Source organism: Typopeltis vanoorti, chromosome 10, assembly GCF_054136105.1.
Source record: "Typopeltis vanoorti isolate ZY-2024b chromosome 10, IOZ_Tvanoo_1.0, whole genome shotgun sequence".
Taxonomy (NCBI): domain Eukaryota; kingdom Metazoa; phylum Arthropoda; class Arachnida; order Uropygi; family Thelyphonidae; genus Typopeltis; species Typopeltis vanoorti.
The window spans coordinates 82125783-82149837 of record NC_143558.1 but is presented as its reverse complement, the minus strand read 5'-3'; the positions used below and the strand labels follow the sequence as shown (position 1 = coordinate 82149837).

General features: G+C 36.4%; 1 protein-coding gene across 3 annotated transcripts in view; it reads right to left on the bottom strand.

Moving 5' to 3' along the window:
• The window catches only part of Srp9 (signal recognition particle 9), a 66082-nt gene that overhangs the window by 31686 nt on the left and 10341 nt on the right, over positions 1 to 24055 (bottom strand). For all 3 annotated transcript variants that reach the window (XM_090399417.1, XM_090399418.1, XM_090399419.1), the window contains exons 2-3: positions 19208 to 19282; positions 63 to 131 (exon numbers count right to left, since the gene is read on the bottom strand). In XM_090399417.1, the coding sequence (XP_090255543.1) occupies positions 63 to 131; positions 19208 to 19279 (141 nt within the window). In that variant the 5' untranslated portion in view covers positions 19280 to 19282. The remainder of the gene's footprint in view (positions 1 to 62; positions 132 to 19207; positions 19283 to 24055) is intronic.

The following is a 24055-nucleotide window of genomic DNA, read 5'->3' as shown; positions in this document are numbered from 1 at the left end:
GCTAGTCATTTATTATTAGACTTTCCATAGACATGTTCATTTAATTTAAAATGAACACTTACCACTTGATCATCTGTAATTTTTATAACTAACTTTCCATCACAGTGCCTGTACTTTAGTGTAAAACGAACCTAAAAAAAATTTATATTAGTACATAAAATTCAAATCGGTAACAACAGTAACAAAGAATATTCATGAGCATAAGCTATCCATTCTATTTTCACCAAGAAAGAAAATAAATCTTCATACTAACAACATGCAAAATTTCAATCAAAACAAAATGTAACTATGTAGAGATTTGTGTCACCCCCACAACCCCCAATTTGATTCATTCTATTCCAATAATTTGCAATGTTTAAAACTAAATATCTACAAATGCCTATAAGTGCAGATAACTCAAAAAAACACTAATGTGACACTTGGCCACCAGAAGCATGAAGAACATAAGGAGAAATGCCGGTCCAAGTCTTGAAATTTGAGTTAACACTTATCAGGAAGATGTGATTTGCACTGAGAATGCATTCTCCATTTGTACATAGGGCTATTAGAAATGTTCTTTTATAGCATGCAACTAGAACCTAGGTTCCATTCTTTAAAAAAAAAAAAAAAAACATCTACCCACTATTAACACTTTAGTCACTTGACTATTCTATCGATCCTCATTTTTCTTCATCTACAGCAAATCTGCACATATCAGGAGATGCAGTCATCTCTCTCACACCACAATTCCTCCCAACAGTACATCATCATCATCATCATTAAAACATTATCAAATCCATCTGTTTGACAATCCTCATCAATCAAATCGCATCGATGATTTTTTTTTCAGCCAATGGCTTCCCCCCCCTCAACAAAAACAATTCTTACACCTTTCCTAAAACCAAAGTTGCAAAAAAGCACACCATCCTTTATATCTGGACTTCACAAAAAAAAAAAATAATAATAGAATAAATAAAGTTCTTAAATGATATAATATTTACTAAAAATTAACTATCCTTTATCCACTCACCAAAAGATCATTTCCATTACTTAAATCATCCTAGTGCCCCTTGCAAACATGCATACTGTTGTTGTCAAATCTGGGAATATGTTAACATCCACCTGAACATTACAACCAATACCCACACTGCAGTTACTTTGGAGATATAGACTATGCTAGTGATTCAGATTATTGAATTCTTGGAAAAAAAGCCTATATGTATATCAGAAAAGATGTTTTGGGAATGTGATACAGCGCTATAACATTCCTGAATAAGCTGAAGTTATCGAGACAACTGAATCATTTGACCTTCCTAAAACGCTGCCAGGATAATCAAGTAATCCCAAATTGTGTGAAATTTAAGCACCGTTTCTTTTCACAGAAGGCTCTCCGAATTTATAACCATGCGAGCTTCGGTTTGCTACGAGAACAAATTACTGCCACGCGCGTTCTCCTAGCTGATGCAAACAAAGCTATTCGGGTGCTAGAGGAAGAGCTTTTCAACATGCTGAATCACGAACTTTGGTCAATTCTATATGATGTCTCATGCACTTCAGCAGATAAAGAATTTGAGAAAATACGGAGTCGACATATCAAGAAATTTGATAATTTAAAAAAGAACTCTACCTCCAAACCAAAACTACCACTCAACACGGTAGTCAACTTTTCTTCTGTTATTTTGAAGCCTGAAGCACTCAATGCACATGGCCACAATTTTGGCATTGCTCTAGAAAAATACCGGCCGAGGAAATTACGATCCAGATTGAACGCGGTATCTGCTACCTTCCAAGCCACATCACCAACTAGACTGGATGTAGCCTGTGTTCTCACCAAAGCAAGACCACCAAAAACCAACATATCCAATAGTGAATATAAGGCTCTACTTGAAATGAAGAAAGACAAAGAAATAGTAATCACCAAACCGGACAAGGCAAACGCCACTGTGGTGCTCAACCATACTGACTACACAGGTAAGCTTAATGCTCTTCTATTAGATCGGGCTACTTACCTCCCCATTGAATACAATACCACCACAACTCACAAATTAGAAAACTTCATAGGCTCCTTAAGAAGGTCACTTCTTGGCCTGTGGAAGTTATAACAAATTAAAACCTTTTAACTCTAGACAGCCCCCCCCCCACACACACACCCGTATATATGGGCTCCCAAAAATACATAAATAAAATGTGCCATTACGTCCCATAGCGGATGGCATTGATTCCCCCACATACAAATTAACCAAACATTTAGCCAAAGCACTCACACACTATACTGGCAACATACCGTCACACAAAAAACTCATCCCACTTCAAAGCCAGTGTAGAAAACCTTACACTCCAACATACTGACATAATGGTCAGTTTTGATGTCTCCTCCTTATTCACAAATGTTCCACTCAAGGAAACCTTAGAGCTCATCCAAGCTAAATTCCCCCCCCCCCCCCGATATCTCAGCCCTATTTCAATTTACAATGAACTTAGGCTATTTCGTTTGGCAGGGAAAATTCTACAAACAGATAGAGGGGGGGGAAACAGCCATGGGTTCACTACTCTCCCTACCCTTGGCCAACTTCTTTATGGAGACTTTTGAAGAGAAAGCCTTAAACTCTGCACCACAAAAACCTACCATATGGCTTCGCTACATTGATTATGTGTTTTCTATTTGGCCACATGGCTCTGATACACTCCTCTCCTTCTTAATGCACTTAAACAACCAACACCCCAGAATCAAGTTCACCCTGGAAAAAGAGAAAAAAAACAGCCTCCCTTTCCTAGACACACTAGTCACCTGCCAGTCTGATAGAACCTTGGTTTTCTCAGTTTATAGAAACCCCACCCATACAGGCAGGGTATATTCAACAACAATCCCCCCCCCAGCACACACACACAACAATATGGAGTTATTAAGACACTATACAACAAGGTTAAACTAGTCTGTTCAAATGACAATGCCCTAACCACTGAACTAAATCACATCCTTAACACTTTCTCAGCCAATGGCTACAACCCACAAAAAATACTAAAACCAGTAGACCACAGCCCCCCCACCCACCCACCCCCCTCACAAAAAAAATTACTCTAAATCCATCACCATTCCCTACATCTGGGGCACCTCAGAAAAAATTACCAAAATCCTGAATAAACATGACCTGACCTCTTGTTACAGACCATATAGAAAATTGGCATCCCTTATCCGCTCCACTAAAGACCAACCACTTCCCCTAGACCTACCTGGTGTATACCAGGTCCCTTGCAGCTGTAAGCTGTCCCACTTTGGCCAAACAGGCAGGACAGCAAATATCAGAATTTTGGAACACAAGGACTACATCCGGTTTCACCAGTACAGCCACCCTGGGCTTGCAGACCATGCTTTAGATACACGCCACAGAATACGTTGGAAGAAAGTCACAGTAATACACTGCAGCAAGTATAAATTTGAAAAACTATTCATAGAATCAGCCTCAGACCTAAGAAACATGCTAAACCTCAACAAATTTGGATGCATGAGACTGCCCTAAATTTGGGAGACGTACATCTTGAGAACTTCAGCCCAACGGCCAAGAATACCTAATATAGCCTGCTAGGGAGCACCATCAGGACTTTAGGAAAAACAGTAGTTTCCTCGCTTCAACTTCATTTGCTGTTTTTAGAGCCTGCGTGCACGTGTCTTAATCTTATGTTCCCATGAAGATGGCAATGTGATGTTGTCGAAATATAGGAAGTATATATTAAAGTTTATTTTAATTTATATTCCAGTATACGTTGTGAATTCCTTAAGTTATTTAGTAATCATCTATAACATTCCCTTTACCATATTTATAAATAAATAAATATGGCTTACTACTGCAAATATGGCCACCTATGAAACTATCCATTATTCCAACAAGCTCTCCTTACCATGTTCACAGAGGGCACCAATTAGGACTGTACAATTACATCATTGTCTGTGTTTGAGTTCCTTCTATTATACTTGCTTGCACATACATATTTTTATCTTTGTGCTATAATGAGACATTGGTGAAAAACTGGCTTAATTAAATTTATTATCCTGAAACATCTGTTTCTTCTATTACAAAAAATGCATGAGCAATAATCAGCATCAAGGCATCCATACTAAGGTAATGTATGACCAGTGGAAAAGCAGTGACATGTGTGGTATATTATACCACAATGGAACAACTCTGAGCATAAGAAACAGGATTCTTTTCTATATACAGTCCAAATATCCATCTCCTACATAACGCATGATTGTGCTTTCATTTTGTCCACAATTAGAGATACTATAAAATAAAATTTTCCGTGCTTAATTGCTTGGTTTTATGGCTATTTAAGAAACTAATTATTGACCTCATGACTAATATGAATAGACAAAACAACAAAACAAAACTGATCTGGTACATTCATCATTCTCAGCTAAGGAAGCAGATGATTTTTACTGCTCAAGTGCAAGATTGCTACCCTGTTTACTGCAGACTGAAAAAAGGTCTGTTTGATCTACAGAATGGGGAATACCAAACTTCAAAAAAAAAAACTTTTTTTTTTTTATTCTGCAAAACAAGCAAACCAGCTCTAGAAGGACTAAGAACAATTAAAAGACAAAATACATTAGTCTGAATATTGCAAATAGCAGTTTGAAACTGAATTTCCTCAACACTGATGCCAAAAATACCAGTGGTCAGTCTAATTTTGTGGGAAGTACAAAACATCGGTAAATTCTATACAGTATCATAACTAGAAAAGAAAAGAATGAAGAAAATTGTAGCAAGATCAGTGAACAAAGAAAATAGTACAATAATAACAGAATGCAAAGGACTGGAAAGAACTAGACAAAGCATACAAAATAAAAATATTATATATGCAAACAATGATGGGAGACAGAACGAACCGGCAGAACATGAAATTATAAAAATCCAGAATGTTTAAATTTCGAAATGTTAACAATAGTTTAATATCACTTCCTGAAATCTTCATAATTAACTAAATATGTGTGGTCAGTAATAATAAAATTAAAATAACATGAATTTAGACAGTCAACTTTATAATTGTCACCAATTACAAAGATTGAGGTGATGAGTAATGAACAGCTAGCCTGCAATCTGTGCTGATCCCTGTGATTAGGCAGAATTAGTGCAGATGGCGTGAAAATCAGCTTCCTAACTGGATGTGGGGGGGGGGGGGACCTATGATGAATGTTAGATCTGTCATTAGGGAGATGATTTGTTTATGAGAATATGGGACTGTTTCAATCGCCTCTCCAAGGCTGAATGATGAGTAGCAGCTATTAATCACTTGTGTTCCTTCCCTGTTTATAACTGGATGCGACCAATAATGTTCACTGACTGCACATATTTAGTTCACAGTGAACTAAATAAGTGCACATTATGTGACATTAAACTAATTAACATTTTGAAATTCTGGAATTTATAATTTCATACTCTTCTAGTTACACACATTTCCGTTGTAACTGTGTTGTTCTGTGTACTTTCATGGTTCCTACAAATCTTTTGGTTTCTAACATCAACATACAATTTTCCTGTCATTTCTTTTAATTCCTGGGAATTGAGTAGGGGAATTATTTATTCCTTTTAAATTCACTATAGCAAGCCTTTGCTAAAACAAACTTTCTCTGGTACCTAGATATTTACTATAGTAATCATCCACCATATGTGTTTCTACAAATCACTTTTAAGGATTGTTTAGCATCATGTTAGAGGCTTAATGGAGTGAAACCGCATTAAGAAAGGATTAACATTTTAAATCCTTTCTTAGTGCTGTTTCACTTCATTAAGCCTCTGATATGAGTTTCTCCCAGCGCTTAAGCGTTAGCAAACGGATTATGATTATTTATGATGAAAATATAGCGTGAAACGCAAAACTTTACAGTAAGTTGAAACTTCGATTGTCTACAGAAATAAACAGGCTGGACTTTCTTAAAAGATGTCCAGGATACATTCAAGTTCAAATCTAAAAAGGCCTCCATATCAACAAGCATGCCAGTTTTGCTCTGCTACAGGAACAAATCACAGCTATACGTACCATCCTTGCAGCTACGAACACAACCATCAGCTCATTGCAGTCTGAGCTGTCAAATATTCTAACGCTAAACTCTGCACCATTCTCTTTGATATTTCAGACGCTTCTGCTCAAAAAGCATTCTTAAAAATCAAAAACACATCAAAAATTACAAGTCTTCTTGATTCTAAACCAGTACCTGTAGTTCAAACTCTTTAAACTGTTAACATGTCATCAAAAAGGTTTAGCGATGCTACAGTCGATGCCTTTAGTCCTGGCCATAATTTTGCTTTTGCTCTGAAGCAAGTATCAGCACTAGACTTAATGTTCAACAATGAATGCAACATCCATAACTTAGCTCCATAAGTAGCTAATACTGTATTTATTCAAATATAACTCGAATTTTTTCCCAAAAAAATTAAAGTTAAAAACTTGTAGTGTGAGATATATGCAGGAATTTTTGGAAACTAAAGTTTTTCAGGAAAAAACTGAATTGACGTTTATAATTAAATCCTCAGTATTCATTATAATTTATATTTGTATATATTTATACAAATATAAAATGTATTTAAATTTTAATTATCAACATTATTTACGAGATCAGCTGCTTACCTTCATCATGCAATATATTTGAATCTTTAGTGAAAATGCTTCTGTAATTAAATTAAAACAAACAGTTTCATTATTGCTTGTCCTTTTATCATTTTGCAATAATTTATGTTTGCACCAATATTGCACATTAAACTCGCATCCTGCTGCTCGATTGTCACGTTTTTTTCTGTCAAATCAACAACTTTGAGTTTAAAACCAGCACTGTAACTTGAACATTTCTCCATATTTCAAGCAAAGCTTACCAGTAATTTACAAGACTTGAGATATGTTATGCACAATCCTTCACGAATGACTAATGAGAAGTAAAAGCAGAGTGTGAAATAAACTGACAGCAATGGTAGGCCAGTAGAGATAACATAGCTATGAAGACATGAATATGATTGGTACGGTATTAACAAAAGATTGCACAACTCAACAACAAAGGCAAGCCAACAATTGTTGAGCTGAAATGATGATTCTCTTCAACTGAATTCCAAAATATCTGAAAAGTTTCAAACTTTTTCGTGCACGAGGTATATGTGAAACTTTTTAATTTCTTTATTTCATCAAGTAAAATCAGGGGTGCGAGGTATACGGAAGGGCAAGTCATATTCAAGTAAATACGGTAAACATTAGGCTTGACGTCACCAGTGAACCACGTGACTTTTGTTCACATGGTTCGCTTAGTTTACTGTTGCCTTTGTGTGTGTGTGTACATGTTACAAGTCTCATTTTAATCCCTGATGACGTCTTAGTGACTTAAAAATATTGAAATGAAATATTGGAAGAATTAAATAACATTTTCAATGATGTCTTAGTGCTGCTTCACTCCATTAAACCTCTAACATGAATTTCTCCCAATACACGAATTGTTTTGTAAGTGTTGTGGCTTCAGTTAGGCTGTATATTAAGCAAGAGTTTATCTCAAGCCACACATAGTATGCTTCCCCCACCCTTCTTGAACCATATTGGCACATCTCCTAAAATCCATGGCTTGGATAATAGGTGAGAATTTAGACACTCATTCCATCATGGATAATTTCTATCACAAAAAGTGTCAGGATTAGGAAAATGGCAAAAATAGTCTACCATGGAAAAGAGGAGTAAAAGTCTTTCAAATCATTCCACTTGATATTATTGTAATGTCAAAGGATAGAAGGTTATGAATGGCTGAGGAGAGGACTGTCAGATATTTTGGTTGGTAAATTAACATATGTAATGTGGTATTAACAACACCACACACACTTTTATCAACAAGGATGTTTTATTAACGCTAATATTTCGCTGATTTTCAAATCAGCATCATCAGAGCACAACACACATGTAAACGCAACAGTGAGTGAAACAATATAATTGCAGAAAGACAAAAGATCTAAAGTCCTATTTTTGGCACCCTCTAACGGGGAAAAAAAAAAAAAAAAAAAAAAAAAAAGCAGCAGCAGTTATCCAGGAGTTTTCCTTAGGATAACCGTCTCCCAAATTTTTGGCAAATTAATGCAACCATATTTGTTAAGGTTGGGAGAATTCTTCAAAGCCATTGCTGACTCAAAAAATAGTCTTTCAGATCTATAACGACTCCTAAATAGCACATTCGTTTTTCTCCATCTAATCCTGTGTGAAGGAGTGTCCAAAGCGTGGTCTGCCAGTCCCGACTTGCCATAGTAATAGTAGCGAATGTATCTTTCATGTTCTTCCAGGCGGATGTTCACTGATCTTCCTGTTTGCCCATAATAGGCCAAGTCACAGTCACATGGAACTTCATACACTCCTGGGTGTGCTAAAGAGTGAAGTTTATCCTTTGGTGAGCGGATCAGAGTTGCCAGCTTGACATGAGGCTTGAAGGTGGTGCGAAGGCCATGTTTCACCAATACTTTGGCTATCTTTTCCGATGTACCTCTGATGTAGGGAATAGAAATGGTCATGTTGTATTCTTGTGTATTAGGGGGGGGGGGGAAAGTAATGGGCCTATGTAGTATTTTTTCTATTTTGTAGGGATTGTAGCCGTTGGCTAAGAACGTATGGCGCAGGTACTGGAGTTCAGTGGTCAGAGCTGTATCGTTAGAACAAATGGCTCTGGCTCTGTGTGTCAGTGTTTTTAAAATGCCGTACTGTTGGACTGGATGATGATGTGATTGTTTATGTAGGTATCTTCCTGTGTGTGTAGGCTTCCTGTAAATAGAAAAAGATAGTGATCCATCTGAAAGGCGGGTGACTAATGTGTCAAGAAATGGTAAACAGTTATTTGATTCTTTTTCTACTGTGAAGTGAATTTTGGGGTGTTGGCTGTTTAGGTAGGTGACAAAAGCATCCAAAGTGTCTTGTCCATGGGGCCAGATGGCAAACACATCATCTACATAGCGCAACCACACTAGTGGCTTGTATGTAGCTGTGGTAAGTACTTTGTTTTCAAAGTGTTCCATGTAAAAATTTGCTAACAGGGGGGAGAGGGGGGCCTTCGCACCACCTTCAAGCCTCATGTCAAGATGGCAACTCTGATCCGCTCACCAAAGGATAAACTTCACCCTTTAGCACACCCAGGAGTGTATGAAGTTCCATGTGACTGTGACTTGGCCTATTATGGGCAAACAGGAAGATCAGTGAACATCCGCCTGGAAGAACATGAAAGATACATTCGCTACTATTACTATGGCAAGTCGGGACTGGCAGACCACGCTTTGGACACTCCTTCACACAGGATTAGATGGAGAAAAACGAATGTGCTATTTAGGAGTCGTTATAGATCTGAAAGACTATTTTTTGAGTCAGCAATGGCTTTGAAGAATTCTCCCAACCTTAACAAATATGGTTGCATTAATTTGCCAAAAATTTAGGAGACGGTTATCCTAAGGAAAACTCCTGGATAACTGCTGCTTATTTTTTATTTTTATTTTTTTTCGTTAGAGGGCGCCAAAAATAGGACTTTAGATCTTTTGTCTTTCTGCAATTATATTGTTTCACTCACTGTCGCGTTTACATGTGTGTTGTGCTCTGATGATGCCGATTTGAAAATCAGCGAAATATTAGCGTTAATAAAACATCCTTGTTGATAAAAGTGTGTGTGGTGTTGTTAATAACGTGAAAAAAAAAAAAAAAGTAATGAATAACCAGCAACGCCTAAGCTTATCAGTTAGATATGTAATGTGGTTATGAAATTCAAAAGTGATAAGCAGTACCACAAACTAATTATACACCATAACAACCGGCATCGGTATTGGAATAGCTAGTAGGAATTCTTATTATTCTCTGTGTGTAACAAAGACTAGAAAGAGCCAATATTCATACAACAGCTAGTTTATATTTTTGTCAATTATATATATGATTAATTCTGTTCTTTAAGGAATGTAATTTGAGGATGACTGACTGAATAGTGATTTTGATCCAGTAATGCAAGATGGGAAAAACACTGAATTATATCCAGATATGTAACTTCAAGCATTTTGAATTTTGATGTGGCTACTTTGCAGACAAGAGATTATGCACTAGTAACAAGTTGTCACAGGTACAGCTGAAATCACCTATTGTAAATTACAAGGAAGAGATACAAAACCTTTTTCCTTCTGAAAAAAAAAAAAAAAAGTCAATATCAATACCAAAACAAAGTATGAAATACATTCACACTATCATTTGTTTAATTATGAGAAAAATTCCTTCGGATATTAGAAATTCAAATGAATCATGTCTCATGAAAATTACACCATCCTACCAATGAAAGCGATTATTCACTTCTCTGATGGTTAGAACAATCAAATTTACTATTTAATTCCATAATAATAAGCACAAATAACCGAGACCTAACTACCTATAAAGGCTAGAAACTTGAAAGAAAAAAATTACCAAGGGACACTTAACAAGCATTTCCTTCCCAACTAAAATCTGAAAGGAACTGAGCTTCCATGTCACCTATGGAAAAGTTTAAATAGGATATACTTAGGACATAGTATCTGCATAGACAACTTACACAAGTAGAGAAAATCATTTGTCGAAGACTACAAATCAAACCACCCAGCACATTGTGGAGGATGACCTGATAACCTCAGAAACTTTTTTTGAGGCAGATCCTTCACAGCTATTAAATGGCTAGCTGAACTATTTAAAATTTTGGTGACTTATGCTACTGACAATTTCAAAGTTAAATTGTTGCTAATAACTTCCTTGGGTTAAATGGAAAGTTATGAATTATAATGTGCACACACACACATATGCACACACAGTAATTCTTCATAACAAAATTAATAAATTCCATTAAGTCATTTGTTATAAAAAATTTTGTAACTTGACCTATTATTGTAATAAAAAAAATAAACTCATTTCAATCCCCCAGAAATTCGTTTTTTTTTTTTTTTAAATCTGAGCAAATTTTTAAAATTTATTAAAGCACTTAGGGGGGTGCTTAAGGGTCAAAGCTGTATAACTGAGAGGAGACCTCCACATAGCCTTTAAAGGAATGCGGAGAACCGACCAGGGCTTCTGACCTAATGTCCAATCCTCACCTTCTCGTGGTGCACCCTGTTGGGTATCTACTTTGATACTGAACGAACGAGGATGGGCTGGCAATTTGGGATTTAGCAGACCAAATTGTATTCTTATTGGTTAAACCAAAATAAAAAATGATGGTACAACATGACAAAATTTCATGCCGGCTGGGGCGTCGCCCGGTTAAACAAGGCCCCCGTTGTTTTCGCCAGGGAACCAGGGCGAACAGCGAAAAGTCAGCTACTGGAACAAATCTGAAAACAAACCCCAACTCAACATCACCAGAGTTAAAGATCGGTACTATCAACGTAAGAAGCCTGAATGGCAAAGAAATGGAGCTAGCTGAGGAATTAGATAAGTACCAGATCGACATAATAGGGGTGACTGAAACAAAAAAGACCAAAACTGGTGAGATCTTTCTGAGCAATAAATACAAAATGTTATATTCAGGCAATAACAATCAAGGAAAAGAAGGAGTAGCCATAGTATTCAACACAAAATACGAGGCTAATCTTCTTGAATGGCAGTCAGTCTCAAGTAGAGTAATGTGGGCAAATATGAGAATGGGGAACTGGACAATGAGACTTATTTGTGCCTATGGTCCCACAGAAGGCTCTACTAAGGTAGAAGTGGAGGAATTTTTTGAGGCTTTAGAAAAAGCAACTGACACAATGAAAAAGGAAAAGTTGGTCCTTGTTGGGGATCTAAATAGTAGAGTAGGAAATGATTGTGAGACATACAAAAATATTTTGGGAAAATTTGGAGAAAAGAGCAAAGCTAATAATAATGGCAAATATCTGTTGGATTTCTGCTCAGGACATGGACTGGTTATTACTAACACCATGTTCCAACATAAAAATGTGCACAAATTCACATGGAGAGAAGAGGCTAGGAATAAGAAAAGTCTCATTGACTATGTTATTGTTGATAGTGATGTTTTCTCCCTGGTGCAGGACACCAGAGTGTACAGAGGATTTGAAATTGGAAGTGATCACTATTTAGTCTTGAGCAGGATAAAATTGAATTTCATATTGAAAAGAATAACATGTAAGAAAGTTTTAAAGCGAATAAAAGTTGAGCAGCTCTCAGATGTAAACTGTAGACTAAAATACAGAAATATTATTGAAAAGAAAATGAAAGAGTTTGAAAACAGGAATCAAACCTTGGAGATTCAGTGGCAAACTCTGAAGGAAACATTGATTGATTCTGCCAGAGAGGCATGTGGTGAGGTTGTGTGCAAAGATAAAAAAAATCAGAACTCCCTGGTGGACACAGGAAGTTAAAGAGGCAGTGAAGGAAAAGAAGAAAGCATATCAAAAGTTCCTGGCAAATAAGTCAGCTTTTACTCTTACAGAATACAGAGACAAATGTAAGAAAGCTAAACAGTGTGTAAAACTAGCTAAACAAAAGTCATGGGAGGACTTTGGCAAGAATATAGAAAATAAATATCAAGAAGGTGGCAAAATATTCTGGAGGTTGTTGAAGAAGCTTAGGAATGGAGGAAAGAGTGCTGTAAAAGGAATTAGAGATGATAAAGGTGAAATGAAAACAGGAGAAAAAGATATCCTTGAAGTATGGAGTAATTACTTTGAAAAACTGCTAAATGAAACAAGCAGTGATGACAGCACAGTGATAAAAAACACTGACCAGGCATGCAGTCAGGAATACATATCCATACTTGAAGTAGAAAAAGCCATCAAAGGCTTGAAATGTGGAAAGGCAGCAGGAGTAGATGATATTCGACCAGAAATGCTGAAGTATGGTGGTATAAGAGTCTTACAGTGGCTGCACTGCATAGTTCAGAAAGCCTGGACAGAGGGACGAATTCCTGATGATTGGAGTAGAGCTCTCATAGTACCCATATATAAAAAGGGAAATAAAACTGAATGTGAGAATTACAGAGGTATTTCCCTACTGAGTGTTCCTGGCAAGATCTATGCAAGTATACTTGAGAAACGGTTGAGAAGAATTGTGGAAGAAAAGCTTGGTGAAGAACAAGCTGGATTCAGGCCAAATAGAGGCTGTCAGGATCAGATCTTCACTTTACGACAAATAGTCGAGAAAGCATGGGAATATAACAAAGATCTGTATTTAAGTTTTGTTGATTTGGAAAAGGCATATGACAAGGTGCCAAGAGAGAAGCTATTCAATACGCTGCAGTTATATGGTGTCAATGGGGCATTATATCAAGCAATACTTAGTCTGTATTTGAGTTGTGAGTCAGCAGTTAGAATTGAAGGAAGTACAGGAAGATGGTTTAATGTTAAATCTGGTGTGAGACAAGGATGTACATTATCCCCTCTGTTATTCATTATCTATATGGATCACATTATGAAGGAATGTGGTATTAAACCTGATATCAAAATTGGAGATGTTAATGTCAGCTCTTTGCTTTATGCGGATGATGTTATACTTGTAAATAAATCCGCTACAAGTCCGCAAGATTCTCTGACTAAATTGAATAGCTGTTGTAATAGATATGGTATGAAGGTCAGCAATAAAAAGACAAAGACAATGAAAATAGGCAGAATCATTGAAAATGTCAACTGTGTTGTGAATGGAGAACCTGTGGAACAAGTAAAACATTTCAGCTACTTAGGCACAATTTTTACTGAAGATGGTAAACTAAATATAGAAATAGACAACAGAATCAGCAAAGCTGGTATCGTGGGAAGTCAATTGAATAAATTCATATGGAATAAGAAAGAAATTAGTCGGAACACTAAATTAGCTGTATACAAAACTGTGTTCAAACCAATTTTAACTTATGGATCTGAGAGCTGGGTCAGAAGTAAAACACTTGACCAAAGACTAGAGACCGCAGATATGAGAGTCCTGAGAAAGATTAGAGGCGTGAACAGATGGCATCAATGGCAATATCATATTAAAAATGAGGATATTAGGAAAGAACTTGACATTGTCAGCATCCAGGAATGCGTTAGCAGAGCTAATCTCAGATGGTATGGTCACTTAAATAGAATGGGAGAGGAAAGATTAGCAAAACAAGTGTTCTCTGCCAGGTTGGCAGGAAAACGACCCAGAGGAAGACCAAGATATAGGTGGATTGATACGGTACAAAGTGCCTTAGACGATAGAAATATAAGATCTGATAATGTTGGAGTCTTGACAAGTAACAGACTGATTTGGAGGAAAATTGTAGATAGGAAGTTAGTAATGATGTAATTTTTTCATGTAGTACTGTCATATCCTGTACACTCCTTGAGGGTACATGGCAGGAATTTGATGATGATGATGATGAAGCACTTATTTTAGACATGAAATATTAAAGTTAAATATTTAAAAAAAATTATACACGATGTGACTGTTTATATGCAATATCTGACATGTCAGTCCAAAAAAAAAATTAAGTTCATACTCAGTGAAATTATTTCATTTATTTATTTATTTTGTACTCTTAGTATTAGGAGTCTTTCCTTCATGGAAAGTAAGAATGCCTATGTCACAGTGAGGTTGCATGACATACTATACTGTGATTTGCTAACACTGTACGAGTTAACTTCATTTACATGTAAAATCATGATTCTTTCATAGCAATTTTGTTATGCAGTTAACTTTCATTAAACAAATTGAAAACAGCATAAGGTAATTTGATTTGTTAGTTGAAATTTTGTAGTTCTAAATGTTCATTAGCAGGAATTCATTGTGTCTATGCTAAAGTTTTAGGTGAAAGCATTTTTAATATGACAGCTTTTGTTGCTGTATGCCACCAGTAAATTATATATATATTTTTTTATTTCACAGAGATGTGTGCACACGGAAATCGTAATAGAAACAAATTTATTACAACACATTTTGCTATAATTTGTCACGATGTTCTTCGAATTTTTTTTTTTTGGACTGCATGTACACTTTTGTTTCTCAATTGTTTTAAGGAAAATATGTACTAGATATGCTCATACAGCTTATATGTCTAGAAAAAATATAGAATTTTATTCAAAGAAAACGCTAATAATATTTCATCCAATTTTTCCAATTTAACAAACATTATCAAGCAGAAAGATGGGTGACCACATTCAAAACATGAATCATAAGAATGAGTCATGCTGCATCTACTTACTAGCTTGTATCTCAGTTGCAGCTGAGTTGACAGGATCTCACTATTAGAGTTCAAAAGGATTAATTATAAAAGTTGAGCATAAAAAATAAAAAAAAATTGTTTTTAAATTATGAACAGTTAAAAGTAATTATTTTCAAAAAATTGGAGATTGGCATACAGTCAGTTAAAGTTTGGATGATTTTGAAGCATTTCAAGGAAAAGATGATCAAAACTGAACCTGCTGGAATGAAGAAATTTTGCCTGATTCAAAGAACTATGCCTGGTGTCAAATAGCATGAGAAGCAAGGCCAGACTTATCGGATTCCAAAAATGCAATATAGCCTTGATATTCTTGGATCTAATCAAAGCAGAGTGGTCAGTCTATCCAAAGTAGCAAAGATGGCATGAGTAGGGTACTTAACAGAAACTTGCTAAGGAGAGAGAAGTGGCAATGTATCTTTAGTAAATGGCAAGAAAGAAGACTGTTTCTGAGCTGGTTTGATGGAAGTGTACAGGTTTAATTTGCAAGGAAACCGTGTTATTGTTCAGAGGCTCCTTTAAACAGGTATTGAAATTCTTATCACAACCGTAATGATTGTAGTCTAGTCGGCAGATGATAATTATCAATAACTTTCTGAATTGTAGTTTCATTATATCCATTAGACATTGGATTGCTTTTAACTTTTACTTAATTCTTCTAACAAAAGGCAATCAGAAGAGCAGATGGTATAAGCTCTGCCTGCTCTATCACAAATAGTTAACTTACCAACCAGAATACCAGACAAGCCTTATTCTTCCAACATTCTGGCCTTTTTCTTAACTAGCTGTCCATCCAAATACATGGCATGTGTCTCATGGAAACTGGCCACAATCTTATTCAAGTCTCTTTCTCTCTATAGCTCATTCTCCTCCCAACCAATCTTAGCCTCGTACCCTATGGCACTACAATTGTGCCATATGAGATGACCTCAAGAATTTTTATGCCTCTTTTTCATGGTCAGGTTATTGTGGTTTGCTCTCCTGATCCAAACATCTGCACTGAACTAATAACTGAAATGATCCTCACTGGAATAAGAGCCTTCATTCCTGAAAGACTTTGCCTCTGCAGTCCATGATAAAAATGCAGGATATGTTTAATAGCTTATTTTAAGACTCCAGCTTCTCATTCAACTTACACAACATCCCAAAACAATTGTAAAAAAGTTATAAGAATGAAATGCAATAAACTTGCCTCCTGCTCAAATGGCAGTCAAACTTTCTGGGTCCTCACTACTGTTGGGTACAATTTCTGTAACTCCCTGTTCCCACCTCTCTTGCATCCTGTAATACCATGCCTCATACAAAGAAAGGCAGATTTCTTGGCATCATTTTTTTTTCTTCACTGATAGGGCCCCTAGTTTAAATGGTATTCCTCCAGTTGTGCTCCAGAATTAACACCCATCTTGTATTGATAGCCTACATATGCTATCATATTTTCAACTGGCATCTACTAAACAACATGGAAGTGGGCCTTCATCCAGCCTGTATCTAAAAAGGGATATGAGAGTTAATGACTTTTGTCTCCTTTTTCTTTTTTTTTGAAGTACTGAGGCGAGAGCCTCAGCACTTTCAAAAGTGATAGAGAATTTTATCAACAACCAGCTTCTTTACTTCTTTACTTATCAATTAATTACCAATCACCAATATGGATTTTGTCATTCTTGTTCTGCAGCTGACCTCCTTGCTAATCTCTGAATTTATTTTGAACACAGGAGATGGAAAGATTTGAAGAAACCCATGTAGTCACCCTGAATATTTCAAAAGGCATTCAATCATGTCTGGCATTGAGGCCTCCTGAACAAGTTCCATCTTATTGTCTCCCTCCTGCACTGTGACTGGATTGCCAACTTCCTCAATGGTTGCTTATGTCAAGATGGATGGTTTCCTTTCAGATTTCTTTATCAATGATGGAGTACCCTAGGGTTCTGTACCCTCAACCATGCTGTTCCTTCTATAAATCAATAACATTTTCTCTCTCTCACTTTGACTTCAAATCCTATTTGCAGTTTTGCCAATGACAATACTCTTCATTAAAGATACCAAGAAATTATATACTTGGTTTAATCCATTATCCAAGTATATAATTTCTTGGTATCTTTAATTTATAGTATAACCAAGTATTTATAGTATCGCCAACTCACTCCCCTCACTTTCATATAGACGTTTGGTCTCTGCGATTTGTATATTCTATAAATATTTCCATGGAAAATCTTCATCCGAAACAGCATCAATAATTCCCCCACTCTCTACTAAGCCCACTGAAACACGTACAGCTGCCACCCAACATCCTTTCACAGTACACCTTGAAACCCACAGAACAAGTTTCTTTTCCTCCTCCTTCATCCCTGCTACTGCAATACTGTGGAATAGTCTTACCCCTGACGTATTTCCCAAGGAATACAACATACAGGCTTTTAAATCAAATGTAAACAACTTTCTTCTTTCTCAACCCACTACCCATATACGGTACTAACGTACTATAGGTTGACCAGCCAACATCTCGTATATGGGTCCAACATAAAAAAAAAAAAAAAAAAAGGAAAAACTTTCTACAACGACAATACTCTTCATTTTTCTTCCTCATTCAAGAAGCCTTGTAGCGCTCAAATGTCAGAAACCTCAAGATCTTCCAAAGCCAATGACTTAAATATTGATTTATTCAACATCCTCAAATGGGATAAAGATAACTTAGTAAATTTCAATGCAATAAAATTCAGGCCTGTTTTATTACCCACAAGAAAGATCCTATTCCACTCCTACTTATTTCTGATAATGTTCCAATTTCCTTTCAAGACCAGCTTTCTCTATTTGGGCCAACTGTCACATCCTGTTTATCCTGACACAAGCATATTACATACTTAACCTCCTTAGTGTCTATAAAACTTTTTCCATTCAAAACATTACTTCTCTTCTGCTCAAGTCCTAATACTTTAGTTTTAAGTCTTAGATTGACCACCATTGGAACACTATTCCCATATTTGGGCTGGTGCACCCAAAATTTCCCTAAGAATTCTTGATTATATACAGAAGTGGGTGATCTGTGGTGACTCCTCTCTCGCACTCCTTCAGTCACATTCCAATAAGCACTGTTTCTGCACTGTGCCTTTTCTATAGGTACTTTCGTGGACTTTGCTCCTCTGAATTGGTCACTACCATTCCTCCACTTTCTTTTAACCATGTAAGAACCAGAGCAGCCACTGGCCAATGCCCACTGTCCTACTCTGGGCATACCAAACAAACTTATCCCCTTCCATCAACCTCTATTCTTTGGAACAATCTTCCCTATACTGTTTTTCCTACCAAGTATAACCTCCAACTCTTTAAGAATCATATCAACAGATTACTTCTTTCTCCATAAACACTTACCCACACATAGCATTGTTATAAGTTCTGTGGTTTTTCAATGTGCGGGGTCATTATAAAAATGTACAAGACTTTTGATAATACTTATCTTCTTCAATGAATGACAGCGTATGAAGACGAGTGAATGTATCTACAAGTAAAGGTCGGTTTTCGATAAACCCAAAATTCAATATTATTCAGGTATCCAAAAAGGGTAAACAGTTGTTGAATTAATGTACAATAGTGAACTTGATATTGGAGTGCAATGAGTTCACCTTTTTCTTGGAACTGAAGTAATTCTGACCGAGTGAGTCAGACTACAAAGACATCAACAAAACTAAGCCAAATACAAGATTAAGGAAAAATAGTGTGAAAAAACCTGATTTTTAAAATGTGCCATAAAATAATCAGCTGAAGCTGGTGAGACAAGACTGCCGATCGCTGTTCCTTCGACGTGTTTGAATAACTTGTTCCACCATGTCCATGTTACATTGGATAAAATATAATCAGCTTCTGAATAAAATTCTATACTTTTTCTGAATTAAATTCTATACTTATACGATGTAAGCCATATAAGTATCTATAAATATACTTTCTCCTCTCATTCCACAAACATCTTTATACCCTTTCATTATGCCACTAATTCAGAAAATAACACTTAAAATATTTTAAAGCCATTAAAAATGTATTACTGCAGAGAATCATAATGCATACCTTCATAGGATCATTAAGATAAAGTCTCTCTGCTGCTTTGGCAAAATCTTCCCATGAGGTTAAATATGTCATAATCTGGAAAAGAAAAAAAAACATAATTGAAATACATACTTATTCAGAAGTATAATTTAGTTCACTGCAAACTAGGATTTCTGATAGAAGGTGTCATTCAGCAAATAATTCTGAGTTAAGGTTACAAGCAGTGAATGTTAAATAGCAGCCATATTCACTATCTGACAGTAACAACATGCCCAGCTGAATTACTACTGATAACTTATGCTTAATGTAGGTAGGAAATTGACTAGATGGCAGGGTAGCAAGAATACAGGGGAATGGCAGATTTGAAATATAGTGATCATCATGGGCGTCTGCAAAGGGGAGGGACAAACGGAGCATTTGCCCCCCCCCCCCCCGAATCCACATTTGAAAAAAAAAAATTTAAATAAAAATTTATTGATGTAATTATTTGTCTCCAATATTCCCCCCCCCCCCTTTACTGGAAAATTTTGCTTTCTCCACCCTGGTAATCACACATTTTCATAAACTTCATCCTTCAGACTGCAAATCATTATTATTCAAGCATTTCTAAGAAACCAAAAAAGACCCATCGTGGGTGCCCACACTAACCACTATTTGTACAACATTTTTGTACTTATTGAATTCAATCACTAATAAAGCAATCATGACTACACCTACCAACCCACTCATCATTCAACACTACAGAGAAAAAATAAAAAAAATTATTCCTTGCACCCTTATTAACCACATTCCTATCACATTTTCAGGGAGAAATTCTTTATCATATAGTGTTAAATTTCTTTTGCATCAATCCTTTTAGCTATTGTGTAACAACCAATTTTTGTAACAACCCACAACACCCTTCAATTTATCCCCATAGGAAGCATTCCACAGACCTCTGAATATCTTCATTTCCTTATTTCCAGAAAACAAGGCTAACCAAACTGTGCACTGCAGTCCAGATGTTGCCACATCAGAACTTTTATAGAGAAAAATGATAATAATCTCCTTATCTCGAAGTGTTGTGTTGATAGGATCAGATCCAAGTTATCCTATGAGCTATCCTACCCACTTCTGTAATATATCCTCAGAACCTCAACTCGCTGAACACCATCAACATAAAAAAAAAATGCAAGTGAGGAAATCAATTGCTAATAGCATCAAAGGAAACTAGAGTGTAAATACTGCATATGGAACATGTGTGGCTCTTGCAGTCAATGGTAAACTAACTTAGAAACCTCCAGATTCTTTTTTAAAATGTGGCCTTAGTTCCGATCTCAACAATGCTCACTTCCATCTCTAGTCTGCCAAACCACACCTACTTTTCCTTAGCTCTTTTCAGCTTTTTAAATACTGAATCTTAGTTTTCCCAATTATATTCTAATTCCTTTCACTGCTAAGGAGGCATACATTTTCACTCTGACGTACCATGTCAGAAAACAACTACCTTAAAATTATCTTTTGATCTTTGGCTAAAAATTTCCCTTCCTCATACTACCAGTCATTGAAAACTTTGATTTCCTTCAGTCTAACTTTTGTAAACAGTGGCCTTCTTCCTCAGGGAATTTGATGATCAACTCCAACTGCCTTTCCCTTTACAATTGCACTAATCACTATCTGAAGCTGACAGCCCTCATCCATTCTCCTAAGGATCCTCTATCTTCTCTCTCTCTGTTCCAAGAAAGTTCCTTGTTCCTGCAACTTATATTATGGTCAAACTGAGAAATCTGCTAACATCCACATAAAAGAACATAAAAAATACATCTGTTGCCATAGGTATGGCCAATCAGGACTTGCTGACCATGTCTTGGATACCTTGCACAGAATCAAATGGGAAAAAAAACTACTATGTTCACCACAAAAAATACAAATCTGAGAGACTTTTTTTTAGAATTAGCAGTAGATTTAAAAAAATTAATCTAATCTTAATTTTCTACCCTTGTCACCAAAGGTAGAAAAGTCTAAACTCCATGGGCCTCAAAAAATTAAAGAAAGGTAGTCACGGAAAAGGGGGTGCTTAAGGGTCAAAGCTGTATAACTGAGAGGAGACCTCCACATAGCCTTTAAAGGAATGCAGAGAACCGACCAGGGCTTCTGACCTAATGTCCAATCCTCACCTTCTCGTGGTGCACCCTGTTGGGTATCTACTTTGATACTGAACGAACGAGGATGGGCTGGCAATTTGGGATTTAGCCGACCAAATTGTATTCTTATTGGTTAAACCAAAATAAAAAATGATGGTACAACATGACAAAATTTCATGCCGGCTGGGGCGTCGCCCGGTTAAACAAGGCCCCCGTTGTTTTCGCCAGGGAACCAGGGCGAACAGCGAAAAGTCAGCTACTGGAACAAATCTGAAAACAAACCCCAACTCAACATCACCAGAGTTAAAGATCGGTACTATCAACGTAAGAAGCCTGAATGGCAAAGAAATGGAGCTAGCTGAGGAATTAGATAAGTACCAGATCGACATAATAGGGGTGACTGAAACAAAAAAGACCAAAACTGGTGAGATCTTTCTGAGCAATAAATACAAAATGTTATATTCACGCAATAACAATCAAGGAAAAGAAGGAGTAGCCATAGTATTCAACACAAAATACGAAGCTAATCTTCTTGAATGGCAGTCAGTCTCAAGTAGAGTAATGTGGGCAAATATGAGAATGGGGAACTGGACAATGAGACTTATTTGTGCCTATGGTCCCACAGAAGGTTCTACGAAGGTAGAAGTGGAGGAATTTTTTGAGGCTTTAGAAAAAGCAACTGACACAATGAAAAAGGAAAAGTTGGTCCTTGTTGGGGATCTAAATAGTAGAGTAGGAAATGATTGTGAGACATACAAAAATATTTTGGGAAAATTTGGAGAAAGAGCAAAGCTAATAATAATGGCAAATATCTGTTGGATTTCTGCTCAGGACATGGACTGGTTATTACTAACACCATGTTCCAACATAAAAATGTGCACAAATTCACATGGAGAGAAGAGGCTAGGAATAAGAAAAGCCTCATTGACTATGTTATTGTTGATAGTGATGTTTTCTCCCTGGTGCAGGACACCAGAGTGTACAGAGGATTTGAAATTGGAAGTGATCACTATTTAGTCTTGAGCAGGATAAAATTGAATTTCATATTGAAAAGAATAACATGTAAGAAAGTTTTAAAGCGAATAAAAGTTGAGCAGCTCTCAGATGTAAACTGTAGACTAAAATACAGAAATATTATTGAAAAGAAAATGAAAGAGTTTGAGAACAGGAATCAATCCTTGGAGATTCAGTGGCAAACTCTGAAGGAAACATTGATTGATTCTGCCAGAGAGGCATGTGGTGAGGTTGTGTGCAAAGATAAAAAAATCAGAACTCCCTGGTGGACACAGGAAGTTAAAGAGGCAGTGAAGGAAAAGAAGAAAGCATATCAAAAGTTCCTGGCAAATAAGTCAGCTTTTACTCTTACAGAATACAGAGACAAATGTAAGAAAGCTAAACAGTGTGTAAAACTAGCTAAACAAAAGTCATGGGAGGACTTTGGCAAGAATATAGAAAATAAATATCAAGAAGGTGGCAAAATATTCTGGAGGTTGTTGAAGAAGCTTAGGAATGGAGGAAAGAGTGCTGTAAAAGGAATTAGAGATGATAAAGGTGAAATGAAAACAGGAGAAAAAGATATCCTTGAAGTATGGAGTAATTACTTTGAAAAACTGCTAAATGAAACAAGCAGTGATGACAGCACAGTGATAAAAAACACTGACCAGGCATGCAGTCAGGAATACATATCCATACTTGAAGTAGAAAAAGCCATCAAAGGCTTGAAATGTGGAAATGCAGCAGGAGTAGATGATATTCGACCAGAAATGCTGAAGTATGGTGGTATAAGAGTCTTACAGTGGCTGCACTGCATAGTTCAGAAAGCCTGGACAGAGGGACGAATTCCCGATGATTGGAGTAGAGCTCTCATAGTACCCATATATAAAAAGGGAAATAAAACTGAATGCGAGAATTACAGAGGTATTTCCCTACTGAGTGTTCCTGGCAAGATCTATGCAAGTATACTTGAGAAACGGTTGAGAAGAATTGTGGAAGAAAAGCTTGGTGAAGAACAAGCTGGATTCAGGCCAAATAGAGGCTGTCAGGATCAGATCTTCACTTTACGACAAATAGTCGAGAAAGCATGGGAATATAACAAAGATCTGTATTTAAGTTTTGTCGATTTGGAAAAGGCATATGACAAGGTGCCAAGAGAGAAGCTATTCAATACGCTGCAGTTATATGGTGTCAATGGGGCATTATATCAAGCAATACTTAGTCTTTATTTGAGTTGTGAGTCAGCAGTTAGAATTGAAGGAAGTACAGGAAGATGGTTTAATGTTAAATCTGGTGTGAGACAAGGATGTACATTATCCCCTCTGTTATTCATTATCTATATGGATCACATTATGAAGGAATGTGGTATTAAACCTGATATCAAAATTGGAAATGTTAATGTCAGCTCTTTGCTTTATGCGGATGATGTTATACTTCTAAATAAATCCGCTACAAGTCTGCAAGATTCTCTGACTAAATTGAATAGCTGTTGTAATAGATATGGTATGAAGGTCAGCAATAAAAAGACAAAGACAATGAAAATAGGCAGAATCATTGAAAATGTCAACTGTGTTGTGAATGGAGAACCTGTGGAACAAGTAAAACATTTCAGCTACTTAGGCACAATTTTTACTGAAGATGGTAAACTAAATATAGAAATAGACAACAGAATCAGCAAAGCTGGTATCGTGGGAAGTCAATTGAATAAATTCATATGGAATAAGAAAGAAATTAGTCGGAACACTAAATTAGC